This window comes from Neophocaena asiaeorientalis, unplaced genomic scaffold (genome assembly GCF_003031525.2).
Source record: "Neophocaena asiaeorientalis asiaeorientalis breed wild unplaced genomic scaffold, Neophocaena_asiaeorientalis_V1.1 scaffold206, whole genome shotgun sequence".
Classification (NCBI taxonomy): Eukaryota; Metazoa; Chordata; class Mammalia; order Artiodactyla; family Phocoenidae; genus Neophocaena; species Neophocaena asiaeorientalis.
This window is the reverse complement of record NW_020174578.1, coordinates 1607585-1627572: the sequence shown is the minus strand read 5'-3', so window position 1 is coordinate 1627572 and position 19988 is coordinate 1607585. Positions and strand designations below refer to the sequence as shown.

The 19988-nt window shown below is 49.4% G+C and overlaps 2 protein-coding genes across 3 annotated transcripts in view; one reads left to right on the top strand and one right to left on the bottom strand.

Annotated features, from left to right (window-relative positions):
• FAM131B (family with sequence similarity 131 member B) overlaps positions 1-16870 on the bottom strand; it is a 23110-nt gene extending 6240 nt beyond the window's left edge. The window contains exon 1 of the mRNA XM_024758029.1: positions 16547-16870. The gene's annotated coding sequence lies outside the window, so the exon portion shown is untranslated. The remainder of the gene's footprint in view (positions 1-16546) is intronic.
• Positions 15679-19988, top strand: part of ZYX (zyxin) — a 9377-nt gene continuing 5067 nt past the window's right edge. Inside the window, exons 1-6 of one of the 2 annotated variants that reach the window (XM_024758027.1) lie at positions 15679-15812; positions 15912-16024; positions 16195-16408; positions 16892-17091; positions 17242-17334; positions 17450-17986. In XM_024758027.1, coding sequence (XP_024613795.1) covers positions 16207-16408; positions 16892-17091; positions 17242-17334; positions 17450-17986 — 1032 coding nt within the window. In that variant the 5' untranslated portion in view covers positions 15679-15812; positions 15912-16024; positions 16195-16206. The remainder of the gene's footprint in view (positions 15813-15911; positions 16025-16194; positions 16409-16891; positions 17092-17241; positions 17335-17449; positions 17987-19988) is intronic. The other variant, XM_024758028.1, reaches the window with a different exon arrangement.

Below are 19988 nucleotides of genomic sequence, written 5' to 3'. Positions count from 1 at the left end.
GAGAGGGAAAGAGATGGGGGCAAAACACCCAAGCCAGATGGAGGCGGAGCGGGGGCGGGGGCGTGCGAAAGGGACTCGGGGCTGAGACCGAGACTGGGGGTCCTTAGAACGGGGGCTGCTCCAGAAATGGAGAGGGGGCGAGGAGGCGCTGGGGAAGGCAGAGTCGAGGCCGATGGCCTGGAGATGGAGGGTCTGGGAACGGGAGAGTCGGGGAGGGCGACGGAGGAGAGAGAAGGTTGGCGGGGAGATGATGGAGAGGGACCGCGCCTGGGCAAGGGCAATGGAAGGAAGCCGGAGGGAGACGGAGAGAACTGAGTCCAGAGGGATGCGAGGCCCGGAGGCGCGAGGGGAGAGCGGGGAGGAGAGAGGAAGGCAGGGACCGCGAGGGCACAGAGGGAAAGTGAGGGAGCGCGGCGGGGCCGGGCGGTGCGGAGAGAGGGACCTTTTTTTTTCCCGCCCTGCCCCTGACCCCGTCGCGGCGCTCCCTCGGGGAGCTGGGCTGTCTGGGGGCCTTGACGCCGCTTGCCTCTCTCGCCCTTCCCCGGAGCCACTCGGGGGCTGCTCGCCGGGTCCCTGCTGGGCTCGCGCCCGGGGGCTGCTGGAGACCCGGAGGATGCCCGCCTTGGGTCTCAGGAGCCGGGTAAAGAACCCCGGGCCCACCCTTCGGATCTGGGGGATTGATTTTGAGGCTCGGGGCTGGGGATGTCTAGAGACAAAGTGGGGCGGGAGTGAGAATAAAGCCTGGATGAAGGGCCTTGGCCGCTAAATTCCTCAAACACTTGTTTTCTTCCTGGGGCTACATCTGGGACACAAACGGGAGCGTGATTGGATGCAGCTCCGTTTGCTCTGCGTTTCCTGTGCGCTGTTTTATCCACCCAAACAGGTCGCGAAGTCTTCGCAAGTGGATCGTGTTTTAGACTTGCCGGTGCTCGGCGCTCGCGGGAAAATCGGGCATGGGTGTGGGGATGGTGCAGATAATCTTATTCCAGTTCTGATCGGGGAGGGGGATAGAAGATAATTCGATCCCATCTCGAGGGAAATAAAAATGTCAGGACCCGAGGCTGGCTAGGAGACAGTTTTATATCCAGTGTAACTTTTCTGAGCCTTGGCCTTCTCTGACAAATGAGCGCAAGGATGTCAGAGGCGGGCAAGAGCGGGGTGGATTGCCCTCGGGCTAGTGGGGTCGGATGGGGTAGGTACCAAGGGCCTCTTGGGTAAGAGACGGAGAGACATCTAAGTGGCAAGGGTTAGGTGGGCACTACAGTTACAGCAGGCAAGAAGTGGAATCCAGAAAAGTCGCATGAGAAAAGGAGACCCTTTTATCTAAGCAGTACCCCAAAGTTCGAGGGAGCCGACCTGGTGAGCACCAATGTCAGAAGCAAATGCTAATCTAGGATCTGTTTGCTGCCCACCTGATCTTATGTCCCTCCTGAGGTTGGACAGGGAGTAGTAGGGCAGTGGGCCAGGGGGCCCTGGTGAGGACCTGGAACAGGGAGAGAGACCAAGTCTTAACGGATGCAAGTTTTTGATCTTTAGATTATGAATAGGAAGCTAAACTTTAGGGTGGTAACCACTGCCTTCTGTGGAATCCCAGATGAGAGATGTAGGGGAAGATACTAATAATTTAATCGCAGATCTAGGAGATAGGATGATGGAAAGGGAAATAATCTTTGGTCTCTGTGCATGAAGAAACAAACCAAGTCTACATCTATAGAACCATGAGAGAGAAGAGAGAAAGGTCAGTGGTGGGTGGGCTTAGATTTTAATTGTCCAGTACACTTTGTGGCAGGATCTGCTCTCTTATTTTGACAGTGGAGGGAATTAGAAAGTATTTTCCACCCCCAGGTCAGCTTTTGTTGGTTATACAAAAGAGGTACTAAGTGGTTTCTGCCCTCCTGGAATATAGTGTCTAGCTGCAAAAGAAAGAAAATGGAAAGATGGTTAAAAAAAAAAAAGATAAAGGAAGAAACAGCCTTCATTACTACAGTAATGCTCCCAAAGCCCTATTGTGTGAGCAGAGAAGGCACTGACTCCAGGTCAGCAGTAATGGACCAGGTGGCCAGCTCTGCTCATGCCTTCTCACCTGAAACTGCTCTTCCCTTTACGAACCCGTGTCCCCTGCATCGGCAGGCGGACTCTCAACTACTGCGCCACCAGGGAAGCCCTTGGGGTGCTTTCTGATTCCACTATTCTCAGTATTAATCTGGTCCAAACATGGATACAAACCCTTCCTTGGGTCCCCTTAGCACAGCTGTATAAGGCTGGATTTATCCAAATGGTTTAAGTCAAGTCAACACAAGGGATCCCAGGTCTAGAAGACTCAGTCCCATCCCATATTCTGTCTTAAAGGTATTTCCAGCATCAGAGAAAAGGAGACTGTCATAGGCACAACACTGGCATGCTTCCTTCCTGCTTCTTGTACTGAATCTTCTTACTTCTCACCATTTAGAGACATTCTTCCAGTCTCTTTGCTGTGTTCTGAGCCAAGGTCAAAGATTCTAGTTCTGCTATGAACAGGAACAACCTTTCTGGAGGACAGTTTGACAGTACAGATCAAAAAATCTTCAAAACAGGCATTAATATTGTTATTAAATTGTGATACAGCAATTCCATTTATAGAAATAGTCTAAGAAAATAAAAATAGAATGTGGACGAAGATGAAATCTACAGCATCCACCAGCGTACAATTTCATAATAATTATAAAGATTGTACACAGCCCACACGTTCAAACCTGGGGCTTAATTAAATAAATTATGCTATATGCCTATAATAGAATAGCATGCAGCCATTAATACTATCTTATAACTGTATTTGTTGAAAATTATTCATGATACATTGTGATATTATAAAAAAGCAGGCTATAAGAATTACAGTGTATCAATTTTTGTTTAAAAATCACACACACACAAACATACACACACATAGATTCTTCTCCTGCCTTTTGTCAGGCTTTCCATCCCAAATAATTTATGGGATTCCTTGAAGAAAGCTTATATTCTACAAACGTCCAATTCCACTTATCAGTTACAGATTGACTCTCAATGAAATTACAATATTAATCAGTCCATTTCCAAAGTCTAAAAATATAGGACTTTGGCAGAATGCCCCAGCATGACACTGGCACTTCCTTATTGGCTCTCTTTGGGACACAACACCAAGGTGAAATTATGCTCCCATCCTCTCTGTGGTTGCTGCTTCGTGCTCCTAATCTCCCGTGGACAGGTCTTGGACAGAAGGACAAACCAAGCTGAGAGCCAGTACTGCCTAAAATGGGGACTCTTGTCCCAGGATTCATGGACGGAATCCAGAATCCATAACCTTGGATGGGGAAAAAAATTATGTTCACTAACTTGTAACTGAAATTCCCCATCCACTTAAATTAGGTATGTAGGCAGCAAACCATAGTCGTATTAGAGGTATTGCACTGTGTCTTTATCAGCCATGAAAATTGCAGGTGTTTCTATTATACAACAGTTGTTGCAGATTTTCTACAACGTTCTTTATGTTCGTCACTACTTTGAAATTATAGTAGTATTGAACCTGCCTCTACGTTTACTTATTTAATGCTTTTATAAAGAAGCAGATATACTACTATACCACAATTTTATAATGTTTTTATATAATTGGTATGCTTTGTAATCTGTATTTTGTTTTATGCATTTAATATCATTCTGAGAGGGAAACCATGGATTTTCCAGATTGCCAAGGGATCCAGGGCACAAAAAAGTTTAAGAACCCCTGGCCTCTAAATACATATTTGGTGGTGACAGTGGTGGTGGAAGTCTCTAATTCTGCAAGAGCTTAATAGTACCAACTTAAAGGACCAAGCAAGATACTCATCATCCCATTTTGAAGACTGGGTCCCCAAGAACAAAGATATGTCCCTATTTATCTGCAGGACTGAAAGAGACACACCAAAGGCAGGCCTGCCCCCCAAAACTGGAGAGGCAGCTCTAAAACATGACACCAAAGACCTGTACTGTCACAGAAACATCTGTGTATCGTATCTGAGTCTGTATCTCGACACAACAAGTAGGTGATTCAGGCTGCTTCCAAGTTTAGTCAGCTTGCGGGAAGCCCTTAGTGGCTCATGGGAGGCCCTATCTGCTTAAGGCACCAGAAGTGGGTGTGCTGATACCAGAGGAGCTCGGTAAAAGGGCTGGGGTAGATTGTTTGGCCCTGACTTGCCTGGAATAGCGTGGGGTCTGGGTGGAAATCAGAAGAGTCTGAGAAAGGTGATGGAAGTCTGTATTCTTTTAAAAGGGATTAATTTCCTCAATACCCAGTGAACAGGAAGACGAAGAATGGGGCTTGGGGGGTGGGTTGCTGACACATCAAGGAAGACTCAGACTTAAGTCATGGATGGGTCCACGGTGGGAATGTCGGTAGTGTGTAAGTTGTATTTCCACAGAGTAGGAAGTGGCCACAGAATCTGTGCTGGTGGTCTGTGGAGCTCTCTTTCGCACACCCACCATCCTCTGGATTCCCAATGTAATTAGTAAATGAGGTTCCTGGCTCTTATGCTGGGGCAGGGGGTTTCCTGAGCAGAACAAGTTTACTGAGGAAGGAAGGACTTCTCAGGGCAGCTAGTTATGCAGAATGACACGTTCCATAGCAGAAATTCTCTGGTTTCAAATGAGCCTAAAGGTCTCATTTGATCAACCTCTGTTCTGTTGAACACTAAGGAAGATAAAACCTTTTACACCAGCACAGGTTATTGTGCGTTTGACTTTTTAGATGAGGTTTGAAACCTTTGCAAAATATTAGGGATTTAAGGTGAGCTCATTCCAGTGTGGAGTACGATAAGGAAGCTTAGTAACGTGGGCAGTGGTGGCTCCGCACTTACCCCTGCCCACCTTGGTTCTGTCCCCAGATACACACCTCCATGCATGAGCTAAAGCTTCCATGGGCGGGTCAGCATGACTGAGTACACATTTCGCAGGAAGAGTCCTAAGGCTCCCATTCAGCAGAGAAGAATGCTGGAACAAATGTTTCCCTGGTGACTCTAATGGTCTATTCTTTCGATTATCAAGGGAATGCATTTGCCTTGTCTTTTCTTGGAGAAACAGGACTGTGGGAAAGTCTGGAACAGAATCACTTCAGATTTGGGGGTATTATCCAAACATTCTGATGAGAAAAGCCTGGGTTCTGGGTTTGATGGGCTCCTACGTCTCTCTTAGAGAAGGGGAGGGTTTAATCCAGAGGACCTGGAACAGTGTCAGTGCTTTACTGCTTCCTGCCCCAAAGCATATGCAGGGGCTCAGGGTACCGTCATCATGTCCTGGTCACAAGCAGCAGCAGACCAGGCAGGATGCCAGGACCAAGGAAGCAGGCCTAGAGTTTGGGCAACCATAAGTCAGAGGCCAGGTAGGCAATCAACACCGGAGTTCATCAATCCCAGAGAGCTGGACCAGATGGGATCTTTGGAGATCAAGTGAGTTCTCAGCACTCATAAATCCCAGAGCCACTGACAGAGCAAGGAAGAATCAAATAGGTAACATCAGGCAGTCGCTTCTTCTAGCCACAGTGACCAGAAAACCGGGTTTAGGGAAGGAGTAGGAGTAATTTCTGCATTCTGAGGTAAGAGCTGGAATTTGCCACCTGGTCTTTCTCTCCCTGTATCTCTCAAGTTTCCTTCACAGCCAACGTTCTTGAAAGAGCTGCTGACATTCATCTTCAATTCCTCACCTCCATTCAGTCCTCATCCCACTCCAATCTGGCATCTTCACTCCCCTGAAACAGCTCGCACAGGGGTCTCCTATATCCTCTATGTCAGTAGATTTTGTTCATTTCTAATCTTTGCCCACCAGGAGCATTCCACACTGTTGACCACTCCCTTGTCCCCACTCTTTCCTGGTTTTCTACCTGCCTTTCTGACTGCTCGTTAGTTCATTCCATCCATCCATTCATTCCATATTACAGGTATTTATTGAGCTCCTACTATATATCAGTACTATTCTAGGTGGCGGAGGCTGAAACTCATGCCTTTATGGGGCTTAGGGTCTAGTGAGAAGTAGTGGAAAGGAGACAGCAATAAACGAATTAGATAAGTGATGTAGTGGGTTTTGGTGCTGAAACCCAGGACTGAATAATATATTTAAGGTGATAAACGATATGAAGAAAAGTGAAGGAAAGGAGGATAACCAGTAAAGCGTGTTGGTATATGTAGTTCTAAATACAGTGGTCAGGGATGGCCTCACCGAGAAGGTGACATTTGAAGAAAGACAAAAAGGAGACAATAGAGTGATCAAGGAGATTCTAGAGTGATCAAGGCAGATGTCTGGGGGAGGGAACAGCAAGGGCAAAGCTCAGAGGTGGGAGTGTGCTTTGCACATTGGAAGGAGAGCAGAGAGAGCAGTGTGGCTGAAGCAGAATGAGTCATAGGAGATGAGCTCAGAGAACAGGTGGGGCCAGTCTGGGGAGAGCCTTGTACTCTGCTGTAACTTTGCTCCCTGACAAAGGAGCTAAGAATATACAGTGGGGAAAGGACAGTCTTCAATAAATAGTGGTGAGAAACCCGAGCAGTGACATGCAAAAGTATGAAACACAAGCACTGTCTTACACCATACACAAAAGTTAACTCAAAATGGATTAAAGACTTGAATGTAAGAGCTAAAACCGTAAAACTCCTTGAAGAAAACACAGGTCTTAAGTTCCTTGACATTGGTCTTGGAGATGATTTTTTGAATCTGACACCAAAAGCAAAAGCAACAAAGGCAAAAATAAATAAGTGGGACTACATCAAACTGAAAAGCTTCTGCACAGCAAAGGAAACAGACAGCAAAATGAAAAGGCAACCTCTGGAATGGGAGAGAATATCTGAAAATCATATATCTGATAAGGTCTAATACCCAGAATATATAAAGAACTCCTACAACTCGATAGCAAAGAAAACAAAAAACTCGATTGAAAAATGGGCAGAAGATCTGAATAGAGATTTTTCCAAAGAAGACATACAGGTGGCCAATAGGTACATGAAAAGATGATCAACGTTATTAATTACCAGGGAAATGCAAATCCAAACCAGAATGAAATATCACCTTATACCTGTTAGAATGGCTATTATCAAAAAGATAAGAAATAACAAGCGTTGGCAAGCATGTGGATAAAAGGAAACCCCTGAGCACTGTTGGTGAGAATGTAAACTGGTGTAGTCACCATGGAAAACAGTATGGAGATTCCTCAAAAAATTAAAAATGGAACGACCATATGACCCAGCAATTCCACTTTGGGGTATTTATCCTAAGAAAATGAAAACACTAGCTCGAAAAGATATCTGCACCCCCATATTCATTGCAGCATTATTTACAATTGCCAAGATATGAAAACAACCTAAGTGTCCATCAATAGATAACTGGATAAAGAATTGTGGTATATATATATATATATATATATATATATATATATATATATATATATATATATAAGAGAATATTATGGAAACAGAGCTGGATCCTGAGGGTATTATGCTAAGTGAAATTTGTCAGACAGAGAAAGACAAACACCATATGAACTCTCTCATATGTGGAATCTAAAAAGAAAAACCCAAAACAAAAAACAAGCTCACAGATGCAGAGAACAGATTGGTGGTTGCCAGAGGTGGGGGGTAAGGAGTGGGAGAAAAGGGTGAAGGGGGTCAAAAGGCAAAGAAAAAAATTGCAGTCAATTTAAAACAGACATTGAAAATTTGAATCATACTTAAAATATTTACTTCATATATATACACACATATATATGTTTATATATATGCTAATATATATGACATAGGTATATTATAGAAAATATACATCAAAGCACTTATGCCTACCTATTATTTCCAAAATAATGAAAATGAAAAAAGACATTATATTAAAAAAAACAACTGTGGTTTTCATTCTGAGTGAAATAGGGAAGAAGAGTTTTGATCAGAATAACATGCTCTGAAGTAAGATGAAAGGATAACACTGGCTGCTATATTGAGAGTAGATTGTAGGGATGTGAGCTATTGCAGTAAGTCAGAAGAAATGATGGAGTCTTTGACCAAAAAGGCAGTGGTGGAAATGGTGAGAAGTGGGCAGTTTCTGGAAATGTTTTAAAGACAGAATCAACAGGATGTGATGGATTTGGAGCGCCCAAGAAAGAGCGGTGTTGATGATGACTCCAAAGTTTTTGGCCTGAGCCAAAGAATAGAATTTCTAGTAGTGACATGAAGAAGATTATGGGTAGAACAGTTTTAGGGGGAAAGAGTAGGAATTAAGTTTTGGACATATTTCATTTGAAATGTCTATTCAGTAATCAAGTGAGAGGGACTTCCCTGGTGGAGCAGTTGTTTAAGACTCCATGCTCCCAATGCAGGGGGCCCAGGTTCGATCCCTGGTCAGGGAACTAGATCCCACATGCATGCCACAACTAAGAGTTTGCATGCCACAAATAAGAAGCCCGTGTGCCACAACTAAGGAGCCAGTGAGCCGCAACTAAGGAGCCAGTAAGCCGCAAATAAGACCCGTTGCAACCAAATAAATAAATAAATATAAAAAAAATAATCAAGTGGGAATTGCGAGTAAGAGTTTGGATATATGTGTTGTTAGGTCATAGGAAAGGTCCAACACAGAGATATAAATTCGGGGATTATTAGCATATAGATGGCATTTAGGGGCTTAAGAATGGGTATAATCAGCAAAGAAAGAGTAAAAGAAGAGAAGAGGTACCAGGACTCAACCCTGGGGCACCCCAACATTTAGAGGCTTAGCAGAGAAGTTGTAGACAAACAAGGAGACTGAGAAACATGGACCAGTGAGGTTGACGGAAAAGTAGGAGTATGTGATATGCAGAAAGTGAGGTAACCAACGACTGTTTCACAAAGGAGAGAGCAAACAACTGAATCAAATATAGCTGATATGTCAAGAAAAGTGGGAACCGAGCGTTTATTGTGTTTAGCAACATGGAGGTCATTGCTGACCTTGAGAAGAGTAATTTCGGTGAAGTGGTAGGGGTAAAAGATAATTGCAGGACTTCCCTGGTGGCACAGTGGTTAAGAATCCACCTGCCAATGCAGGGGACACGGGTTTGAGCCCTGGTCCAGGAAGATCCCACGTGCCGTGGAGCGACTAAGCCCGTGCGCCACAACTGCTGAGCCTGCGCTCTAGAGCCTGTGAGCCACAACTACTGAGCCTGTGTGCCACAACTACTAAAGCCCGTGCGCCTAGAGCCTGTGCTCCGCAACAAGAGAAGCCACTGCTATGAGAAGCCTGCACACCGCAATGAAGAGTAGCCCCCAGTCGCCCCAACTAGAGAAAGCCCATGCACAGCAACGAAGACCCAACACAGCCAAAAATGAATAAATTTATATAAAAAAAGATAATTGCAGCAAGTTAAGAGAAAATGAGAGAAGAGAAACCAGAGATAGCAAGTATAGAAAACTCAAGTTTTGTGCAAAAATGAGCAGAGAAATGGAGTGGCAGGGAGGGGAAAAATTTTTTTTTAAGGTGGGGCAAACAATAGCCTATCAGTATACTGATGAGAAGGACCAAGTAGAGAGGGGAAGGCTGACTGACAAATCGGGGTTAAGGGGTTTAATGTAATTAGTTCTGGTGGTCTCGGGGCAGGGCACATGGAGGCAAGGCAGTGAGTGTAAGAGGATTAGAGGGAAAGAGGGGTCCTTTCTTCACTCCTGTTGGAGGAGACATGGAGGCTTGGAAAGCGTAGTCTATGGAGTCTGCGGAAGGGCTTCCTTACTGTGAGAGTCAGGCCTACCTCTTCCAACTATCCATCAAACACTATCATCCATCAAAGCCCATCCTAAGCCTTCACAGTTTCTCAGGTAATACTCGCTAGGTGACTTTGTCATCCAATGACAGATTCGAATCACTACTTGGAGGCCGATGACTCATAAATGTGGATTCTCAGCACAGTCCTGTTTTCTCTGCTCTAGACCTGGATATCCCACTGCTTACCATACACCCTCTTTTTCTCAGCACGTCCACAGCAAAACACACAGTCTTCCTCCCAGACCTGCTCCTCTCAGCAGAGAGCACCACCTTCTGAGCCAGAAGCTGCGCTGGATCCCTGATGTCTCTTTCTCCCCGCCTACCAACCCCCAGCCCCAAACTCAATCCATCACTCGGTTCCGTCGATGATTTCATGTCCTCTCTAGCCCTCTAATCTATCCACCTCCACAAACCTCCCCATTGCACCTAGAGCTCTACCATCGCCTCTGAACTGGTCTGTCCACATCTGTACTGGACCTTTCTGTTATTCTCCACACTGTCCCAAGATTGGAAATCCTGGGAGATTTTCAAAGCTCTCAAGCCTTTTCATGCCATTCTTTTCAACCTGAAACTCTGCAGCAACTCCTCCCTGTTCTCAGGACAAAGTCAAAATGCTTTAACACGATCAGCACCTGCACAGCCACCTGTCCAGCTCTGCCGCAGCCTGTGTCTACACCTCGCTCTCAGACACCCCAGTCGTGCCTGCCTCCTTCAGTGCAAGCAAGGGACAGGCTGTGCTCAGAGCCATCCCAGGGCTTTGCAAATGCTGCTCCCTCCGCGTGGAATGCTTCCCCTCCCACTTTGCCTGGTTAAGGCCTCCTAATCTTTCAGATCTCAGCTTGCACATCCCTCCCTGGAGCTCCCCAGCCAGGACACATCTCCCAGGTAGTTACGTGCTCAAGCACTTGCACCATCAGTCTTTCTCCTGAGGTTCTGGTAACAGTGGCAGTTTTACATTTTGTTTGTGATTATTTGATTAATATCTCCCCTGGCCAACTCCCTGAGGGCATGGACCCTCCGTGAGAGCTTGAGATCAGAGCTTTTGCTCAGTATTACATTTCCAGCACCTACCAAAGTGTCCCACACCTGGTAGATCCTTAATAAATACTTGTTGAGTAAACAAATGAATGATCCAAGATGTTATAGAAAGCCTTTAAGCTTTATCAAACGCAGGATCTCCCTTGATCTAGTACGAGATTTCAATGGTTCTGGAACTCTATTTCAGTCAGTAAGTGTATCTGAGGTCCTGGCTTGGTGGCAGGCACCGTGCTAGGCCTCCTCTGCTGCGCTGGAAATGGGTAGGCTGCTCTGTGGCCTAAGTGTCCTCTGGTAGCATCTCACGCATGGGAACAGAAGGCCTGTCTCAAGCATGCTGAGAAGCCTCGGTATGAAGCCACCTGCTGTTCGAGGTGGGTCCCCGTCCCTTTTTCTGAGACTGGGCGCCCATTTGCCACGTTCTGAAGCAGCATATATCTGGATGGCAAGGTCAGCAACAACTAAATGGGTGGCAGGAAGGCGCTTGAGGAACCTTGAGCAAGCTCTGAGGGTTGGCTCGGGGGCACTCACTTCCTGCGTCAGTAGCCTGGTGGGTTTCTTTACATTAGGACCACCTTATTAAAGGGACTGGGGTGGGGAGGCAACTAGGTTATTTATCTGTATTTAACGTCCCCACTCCCTGACATGTCTACTTCCTATAGTGACGTAGTCGGCTATTTTCAGTGACAAACAATCTAGCTTCTAGCCCTGGCTCTCTCTGATTTTTTGGCTTCCCCTGGGTTCAGGGGGAAAGAAAGCAGCAGATGCTCCGCTAGCAGTGGCCTCAGCGCCAGCAACCTGCCTGTGCTACTGTTGGTACCCTGGGCCTCTTTTCCTGTCTGCCCTTCCCAGCTCCCCTGGCTGCTGACTCTTTGCCATCTGACCATCTGCCTCGTTCTGCCCCTGTAACCATCACACATCTCTGCCTGACTGATGCTGGCAGGCTCTTTGGGTGCCCATCTGGCTCAGACCTTGGGGTGTATGGAGACTTCCGTGCCTATTCTTCTCTTTTTAAAAATTTATTTTCTTTATTTATTTTTGGCTGCGTTGGGTCTTCGTTGCTGCGCGCGGGCTTTCTCTAGTTGCGGCGAGCGGGTGCTACTCTTCCTTGAGGTGCACGGGCTTCTCTTTGCAGTGTCTTCTCTTGTTGTGGAGCACGGGCTCTAGGCGCGTGGGCTTCAGTAGTTGTAGCATGCAGCCTCAGTAGTTGTGGCTCATGGGCTCTAGAGCGCAGCCTCAGTAGTCGTGGCCCGCGGGCTTAGTTGCTCCACAGCATGTGCGATCTTCCTGGACCAGGGGTCGAAACCGTGTCCCCTGAATTGGCAGGCGGATTCTTAACCACTGCGCCACCAGGGGAGCCCCCATGTCTCTTTTGACCTCTGTTCCCTAAACGCCCTAGGCAGGCTTTGCTCCCCTAGTCCTGGAATCCTCACTGCTGCTTCAGACCTGGTGGGATAATAATAATGAGGTTTAAGTAATGAGAAGTCCACCCAGCTATTGTAATTAGTGTCGCCACACCAAGCCAGCACTATTGGGTGGGTGAAAACTTTGTAATCTCATCTTAGCACTTACTTGATTGTACTAAAATACTTACTTAAGTGTTTTTACTCTAGATCGAGTAACTTGAAGGAAAGAACTGGGCTTATTTATCTTTATATCCCGGGTGCCTATAACATAGACGTTATTGGTAAATATTGGTTGAACTGAGGTTGGGGAATGGAAGAGAAAAGTGCACAGACGATGATGTTCTGATGTCAGGAAGAAAGGAGGAAAAGGGGGGTTATTTGTGGCTTTAAGTTCATCCCTTCCATTGTGGAGGTGGGCGTAGGGAGGGGGATGAGGGGTAGACTGGAGGGGTGGGGCGTGGGGTGTGGGTGCCCCTGGGCAGAGCAGGGAGCTGCTCTTCCTTGGCTTTGCCACAAACATCCCTGGGCCTTGCTGGGACTTCACCCACCCCCACCTCCATTCCCACCCTACCCTCCATCATGCCTGCAGTCCCACGGATGAGAGATTCTTTTGTCCTGACAAGCAGATGCAAGTGGGACTAAGAGAGGAGTAAATTTGGGAAAGCTGTAGACCACTTGCACCCAGTATTCAGTGCAAGAAAACACTCTGATATAAGGAAAAAGAGATGATGTCTCTGTCATTTCTCTCCTTTCTTTTCCTTTTTTTTAAATAATAAGAGTAATACATATTCATAGAGAAAAAGACAGTTATAAAAGACTTCTGCCTTCCCCCAATTCTATGTCCTAACACCAACCACTGTTAGCAATTCTTTGAGAAGGCTCTGGAAATGTTCTATTACACAAATATATAATACATATATATATCTCACATACACAAAACGTGTGTGTGTATACACATATGCAGATGGACAGAGAGACAGACAGACACAATTTGATGATACGATGTAATGGAAGAAGAAAATGGTGGCCCAAGGACTTAAAGTGGGGGATGGAGTTGGAGGCTGACCTGAAGAGGCTGTAGATACACCAAGCGGGGGCTCCTGAGGGAGCAAGTGATGCACTGCAAGGATGTAAGTAGGGGGCAGGGCTGTATTCAAATAATAAAATACTTGCATTGCAAGAAACTTTCTGCAGTTTAGGAGGTGGAAAATCTAACATCCAGTTGGCCTCAGTTTTCTTAACTGAAAAATGGGATAATAATGTACATTCCTCACAGGTTTATTGTGAAGATTAAGTGGGGTAATAGGTATTGTGCTTAGCAACCCATGCTGAGCTTCATCTAAGTGCGTGCTGTTATTGTGGTTGTTACGGCGGTTGCTGTCCTTGCTGTTTTTGTGCGCCTAGCACGGCACATAATTGACCCTCAGTCCGTCTGCAGCCAGCATATGGAAAGAACCTCGTGATCGCATCCCTCTTCTCATTTCAGAATTTATTTTTTTGCCATTGCCCTTGTTCCTTCCTTTTCTTCTTCTTCTTTTTCTTCACTACTTTCTAACTTCGTACTTTATGTTGTGCGCCCTTGAAGAAGACTTTCTGGCACCTGGTGGATATAAATCCTTGGAGGTGTGTAGAGATGTTTTAAGTAGCAGAGGTCACTGCCCATTTTCTTCCTCTCTCTTGTCTGGCCTCAAGCTGTTGGAAACGATTAGGCGGAACGTGTACTTATGCACTACACTTTACACACACTACCTGAGGAGATCAATTAGAATTGCTTACTTAAGAAAAATAACTAAAAATCATTAGGACTGCTCTTATTCATTGTGTGCATTTAATTAAATTAATTAATTTATTTCGGTTGTGTGCATTTTAAAAGCATTGACCTCCAACTCCACTTGAGACATCCTGGCCTAGTGAATCTGTCCTTCTGGGATACTCTGTGTTTCTACCTGTATTTAGAATGCCTGGCTTAAAACTCTTAGCTTCCCGAATAGCATTCTGCATCCCGAATGCTCTTAGTTGTCAGTAAAACTGCGCTTGCCTATGCACTCTTCTATTCTTGATTTATAAATAGGTTCAGCTACCTAACAATTAAATATACTATATTTTGCACATTCCTTAAGGAGACATTTAGAGGGCAGATGGCTTTTACTGTCGTGATGCTTTCTGGAATCCATCTTCCTAACTTTCCTAAGTGGGTATGTTTTGAAGGATTGGCGATGAGACTTTTGGTCTCACAGGAAATCTAGTATCAAATTTCTAGCAGATCTTCACAGGGACAGGCCCAGGACCAGCTTATACGTGTCAGAGAAGGTCTGCACTGCATGCTTTATGTTATACATGGCTACACATGCTTGTGGCTGTGAGAAATACCAGTGACAAAGGCAATAAGACACCAGAGAAAAGAAAGATCAGTGGGGTCTGAGAAGGAGACAAAGAGGTAGTCTTAGGTGTGATTACATATTTGATCAAGTTGAAGGAAGGAGACGGCATGCATAAACCAAGGCCCATGAGAGACGTGCCTGGAAACCTGGAAGGGGACATATGGGGAAAATGGCCTTAGGTTAACCTGTCAGAACTGCGAATTGAATAATAATACTGGGTATTACACAGCATTTTCAGATATGATATTGCATTTATTTCTTTATATAATTCAATGAGGTACGTGGATTAAATATCATAACTCTTTTATACATGGAGAAAATGATGCGGAGAGAACAAAGAGACTTGTCCCTTAGTTTGGGCACTCCGGCTGCCTCACGTTGCTCTCCTGTACCCAGGGTTGCTTCACCTGACACCAGGGTGGAGAGGAATGAGCTCTGACATCAGAGCCCTCAAAGAGACACAGTTCTAGTCTAGATCCTGCAGCTTACTGGGCGTGACCCTGGGCCCACCTCTTAAGTTCCCAGACTGTTTTCTCATGGTAAATGTAAGGAGTGAGTCTGGACAATCTCTAGAGCGTAGCACAGATGCTCGTTGACCGTAGGATGTAGCCAGTTTGGAAGGAAATACTGAGTAGAGTGTGCACGAGGGGACTGCCTTAGATGGCAGTGAAGTCTGGCAGGACAGAGAGAAAAGGAAGCGTCTGAGGGTGATACGCTGGACTTACAAGCCAAAAGGCCATGTGAATTCATAGTTTGTAGGTAGTGAGTGTGGAAGAATTCAGGAGGCAATTCGGTAAGAATTCAGGAGGCAATTCGGTAAGTTTCCATGTTCAATTAAAAAAAAGACAAGAGAAAGAAAGAACGAACCCAGGTTTGTCCCTTTCCTGTGACCTAGGTCACAAGAAGGCTGAGGAATCCGTTCGGACCAATGGGGGGCTCCACTGAGCCCAGTCTCCGAATCCCCCGAGGGCCGCCCGGCCGCGCACCGCCTCCTCGAGGGGTGGGTCAGGACGGGCGCAGACTGGCAGCCCGCGCCCACGTCCGTTCTCCCCCGCCCCAAGCGCGCTGGCCGCTCTCGCCTCCGCCCCGCCCTCCCACCTCCATTGCCCGGCCCCACCCGCCGCGACTCTCCCTCCTGCAATGTTTAACCGATCCGCAGGCGGGTCGTGGGTGATGCGAATTCCTCGAAGCCTTAAGTAGCTGCCCAGGATTTGAAGTTAGGATCCCCCAAAGGATCCTTGAGGTTCGTGCTCACACCGCCCACCCCTGCCCCAGGGCACAGAGGGCCTAGGGGGCCGTAGGCGGGGAGGACGCCCCCCACTCACCATCCCCGTCCATCTAGGAGCCCAGTTCCATCCCAGTCCCGCCTGTCTGGGCTGACCCGGAGGGGATTTGGGGCGCGGGGCTGGCGGCTGGCTGGGAAGGCGGAGGAGCCGCTGGAGGTGGCGGAGGCAGGTAACTGCAGGCCCGGAGAGGAGGGGGCTGGGCCGGGGCGGAGGCGCCACCGGGCTGCTTGGGCACCTCTGGGGCCCCCGCCCGACCTCCGCCGGCGTAGCCCGGAGTGGGGACGGTGAGTCAGATCTCGGGCACCCGCGGGAGTGTGGAGGGGGTCCCACCCCCCGCAGCACGGCCTGGCCATGGCGGCCCCCCGCCCGCCTCGCGCGATCTCCGTCTCGGCTCCAGTTTTTTACGCCCCGCAGAAGAAGTTCGGCCCGGTGGTGGCCCCAAAGCCCAAAGTGAATCCTTTCCGGCCCGGGGACGGCGAGCCTCCCTCGGCCGCTGGGGCCCAACGCGCACAGATGGGCCGCGTGGGCGAGATTCCCCCGCCGCCCCCGGAAGGTATGTGGCCGAGCTTGGGGGCTGGACCTCGGCGGGCGCCGGCCTGGGGGGAGTGGTTTCGGGAATTTGGGGATGTCTGGAGAGGTCGCAGCGGAGGGGGCTGGGCGCAGCCACCGAGTCCCGAGCAGATGTTCTTACCTCATCGTGGAGCTCATGGCTGGGGGCCAGGGCTCCTGGGACTGTTCCAGGTCCCCCGCCTGGGGGTGGGAGGCGGGAATGTGGGGCACGAATCTTCCCCTCTGGGTCCGTTTTCCGAAGTGTAATGGGAGATGTACCACTCCTCGGCTGAGCCCCGGCCTTTCCTGACCCAGTGCTCCCAGGGCGTCCTGCGCCCAGCCCCCCACCCCGTTAACTTCCCGTACGCTCCAGGACCCTCGAGAGAGTTATTGGGTTAGGGGTTAGAGCTGCTGCTTCAAGGAAGGGAACTTGAAGGAAGCGTAGAGGGGTCCCTGCTGACTGCCCTCTCTTTCCTTCCAACACCAGACTTTCCCCTACCGCCTCCTCCTGTGCTTGGGGAGGCCGACGACGCCGAGGGCGCTCTGGGAGGTGCCTTCCCCCCTCCCCCTCCCCCGATCGAGGAACCGTTTCCCCCTGCGCCTTTGGAGGAGGAGATCTTCCCTTCCCCACCGCCTCCGCTAGTGGAGGAGGGAGGGCCTGAGGCCCCCATACAGCTCCCACCACAGGTATGGAGGCCTGGGAGAGGCAGCTACAGTGGACACCCCAAGGAAAGGAGAGGAGGGTCCTCTCCGCTGACCTCCCCGCATCTCTGCCCTCATGGGGCGTGGGGTGGCAGTGGAGAACTGGGATGGGTGCTCTGACCCCTGACCCTCTAGCCCAGGGAGAAGGTGAGCAGTATTGATCTGGAGATCGACTCTCTGTCTTCGTTGCTGGATGACATGACCAAGAATGATCCCTTCAAAGCCCGGGTAAGGGGCAGGAGAGTAGGAAAGGCAGGGCAGGGAGGAAGGGCATGGGGATGGAGTTATGGAGGGCAGTAGCCTCTCTAAGGCACTTCTCTCTCCCCTCTGCCTTCCCTTGCAGGTGTCATCTGGATATGTACTCCCACCGGTCACCACTCCATTCGTTTCCAAGTCCAGTTCTAAGCCTGCAACTGGGGGCACAGCACCCCTGCCTCCCTGGAAGTCCCCTGCTAGCTCCCAGCCTCTGTCGCAGGCTCAGCCTCAGAGCCAGACACATTTCCACGTGCAGTCCCAGCCCCAGGCCCAGGCCCAGGCCCAGGCCCAGGCCCAGCCTCAGGTCCAGCTGCATGTCCAGCCCCAGCCGCAGCCTGTGCCTTTGGCTAACACCCAGCCCCGAGGTCCCCCTGCCCCATCTCCAACCCCTAAGTTTTCTCCAGTGACTCCCAAGTTTACTCCTGTGGCTTCCAAGTTCAGCGCTGGAGCTCCAGGTGGACCCGGGTCACAGCCCACTCAGAAGTTGGGGCCCCCTGAAGCTCCCTCTTCCACTGGCACAGGCTCCCCTCAGCCCCCCAGCTTCACCTATGCTCAGCAGAAGGAGAAGCCCCAGGTGCAGGAGAAGCAGCACGCAGTGCCCCCGCCGGCTCCAGTCCAAAACCAGGTGAGGGAGGGTGGGAAGACCAGGCTGACACCAGGGGGCTGGGGGCAGGGCTAAGTCAGGAGCCCGAGAACGAGGAGGACGGTGGTCCTGGAAAGTGGGGTGGGTGTGGGGTGGTGGGATAGGCGTTTTCAGCCTCTGCGGTTGGAATGGTGGGACAATGGCAAGAGAAAGCGCTTCTGCAGGAGAGCCTGGCAGGGTCTGGGGCTGGGTGGGGCCCGACTGGGAGTCAGGGGGAGCACACAGGCTCTGAGTTAGGAGGAGGATTTGGTCGACCTTCCCTTGCGCCCTGCCCCAGGAGGTTGAAGAGGAGGGATGAGATCATCACCAGTCCAACTTCAGATCTTCCCCCTTCTTGGAGTCTTGAGTTAATCTCTGCTCCTCTGAGTGCTTTCACTGCCTGAGGGCCCATCTGGTGATAAGAGTCACTGGTAAACACTGGCTGAGCCAGCCAGCTTCTGCCCAGTGCCAGGCACTGTGCTCTGTACTCGGGAGGGAAGAGATCGCAAAGAGGTTGAGCCCGAGGGCGTCAGTGGACCTGGGATAGAATTGTGGCTCCCAAGACCCCAGGCAAGTTAGGTGAACTTTGAGCCTCAGTTCACTATCCATCCTTAACGATGGTTGGGAAGGTTAAGTGAGCTAAAGTGTGGAAAGTGCTGTGGGTCTGTATCCAGCACGTGGACGCCCAGCGCAGAACAGTTATCACTCCTGCCTGTGGATGCCCAGCGCAGAACAGCTATCACTCCTGCCTGACCATTCCTGCCTTCCAGCTCAGGAGGCTGACCTTCTGGGTTGAAGGGACCCTGCCAGTCATCTATCTAGTCCAACCAGCCACGGAGTTAACTGACCGCATGGATGTCTGTGTGTGTACAGGCACAGGGTAGGAAGAGATGCCAAGTGCCAATGAGTTTTGCAGAATCCTGTGTTACAGGAACTCCAAACAGGGAGCCAGTGTTGAGGCTGGGAAGTTAGGAAAAGGCATCATGGTGCCACTGTACCTTGAAGGCTGGTGGGACTTGAGAATCCAGAGAGGAGCGGGACAGGCATTCGGGTGGGAACAGCATGAACAAAACTCAGGGGCACAGATACACCAGGGGTGTCTGGAGGGTAGCAAGTGGAAGGTCCCTGTGGGGAAATTACGGAGCCATGCTTAGAGAGGTGGGAGGGCGCTTAGTGGGAAGGAGATGAAATAGCGCACCCAGGGAGCCTGTGGGTCCTGGAGAGGCAGTAATGATTTTTGAGGTGGTGTGTGTCTGGGTGGGGAGGTCTGGTGACAGCCGTGCTTTTGGAAAAGTTTTTCCAGCAGAGGTGTGGCCTAGACGCAGGAGGTCAGCGACGTGTGGGGATTCACTCCTGAGCGGCAGTAACATTAGGCCCGGAGAGGAGAGCTTTTACAGAGGAAGAGCCTCCAGGCTCAGTAACTGACGCAGTTGCGAGAGGAGGGGGAGGGGTTAAAAAAAAAAAAAGCCCTGGTGTGTTGGGGAATGACAGTGTTGCTGACAAAATAGAGAAGTCCAGAAGGGGAAATGGTGTGGACCGGAAGAGGTGGGTCCGGCTGTCAGCACGTCGGGCAACAGGTTCCAGGAGGACCTTCTTTCAGCTGGAACTGTCATTCAGTTAGCAGTGGGGGATGGGGTGGCAGGAGAGGGCCTGGGCTTGCGGTGCGCATACGTGCGTTGGTTGTGTGTGGTGATACTGAAGGCCCGGGGACACTTACACAGGAGGGACCGGGTCCCTGGGAAGAACCTTGGACCAGGGGGAAGAACGGCAGGAGGAGGAGAGTCACAGGTCGGGGTGGCATCTCAGAGAAGAGGATGATGGCCGAGGAGCTCTTCAGTGGGGGTCTAAGAAGCGTGATGACTAAAATAAGGCCGGAGATTGGATGATTCGGAAGCCATGTCCTGTGGTGGGGACAGAGTTGAGCAGAGTGGATGGTGAGAAAGTGCAGCTGCCAGAGAGGCCTGTTCTCAGAGGTTGGCAGGGAGAGGAAGGCGCGCGCGGGCGG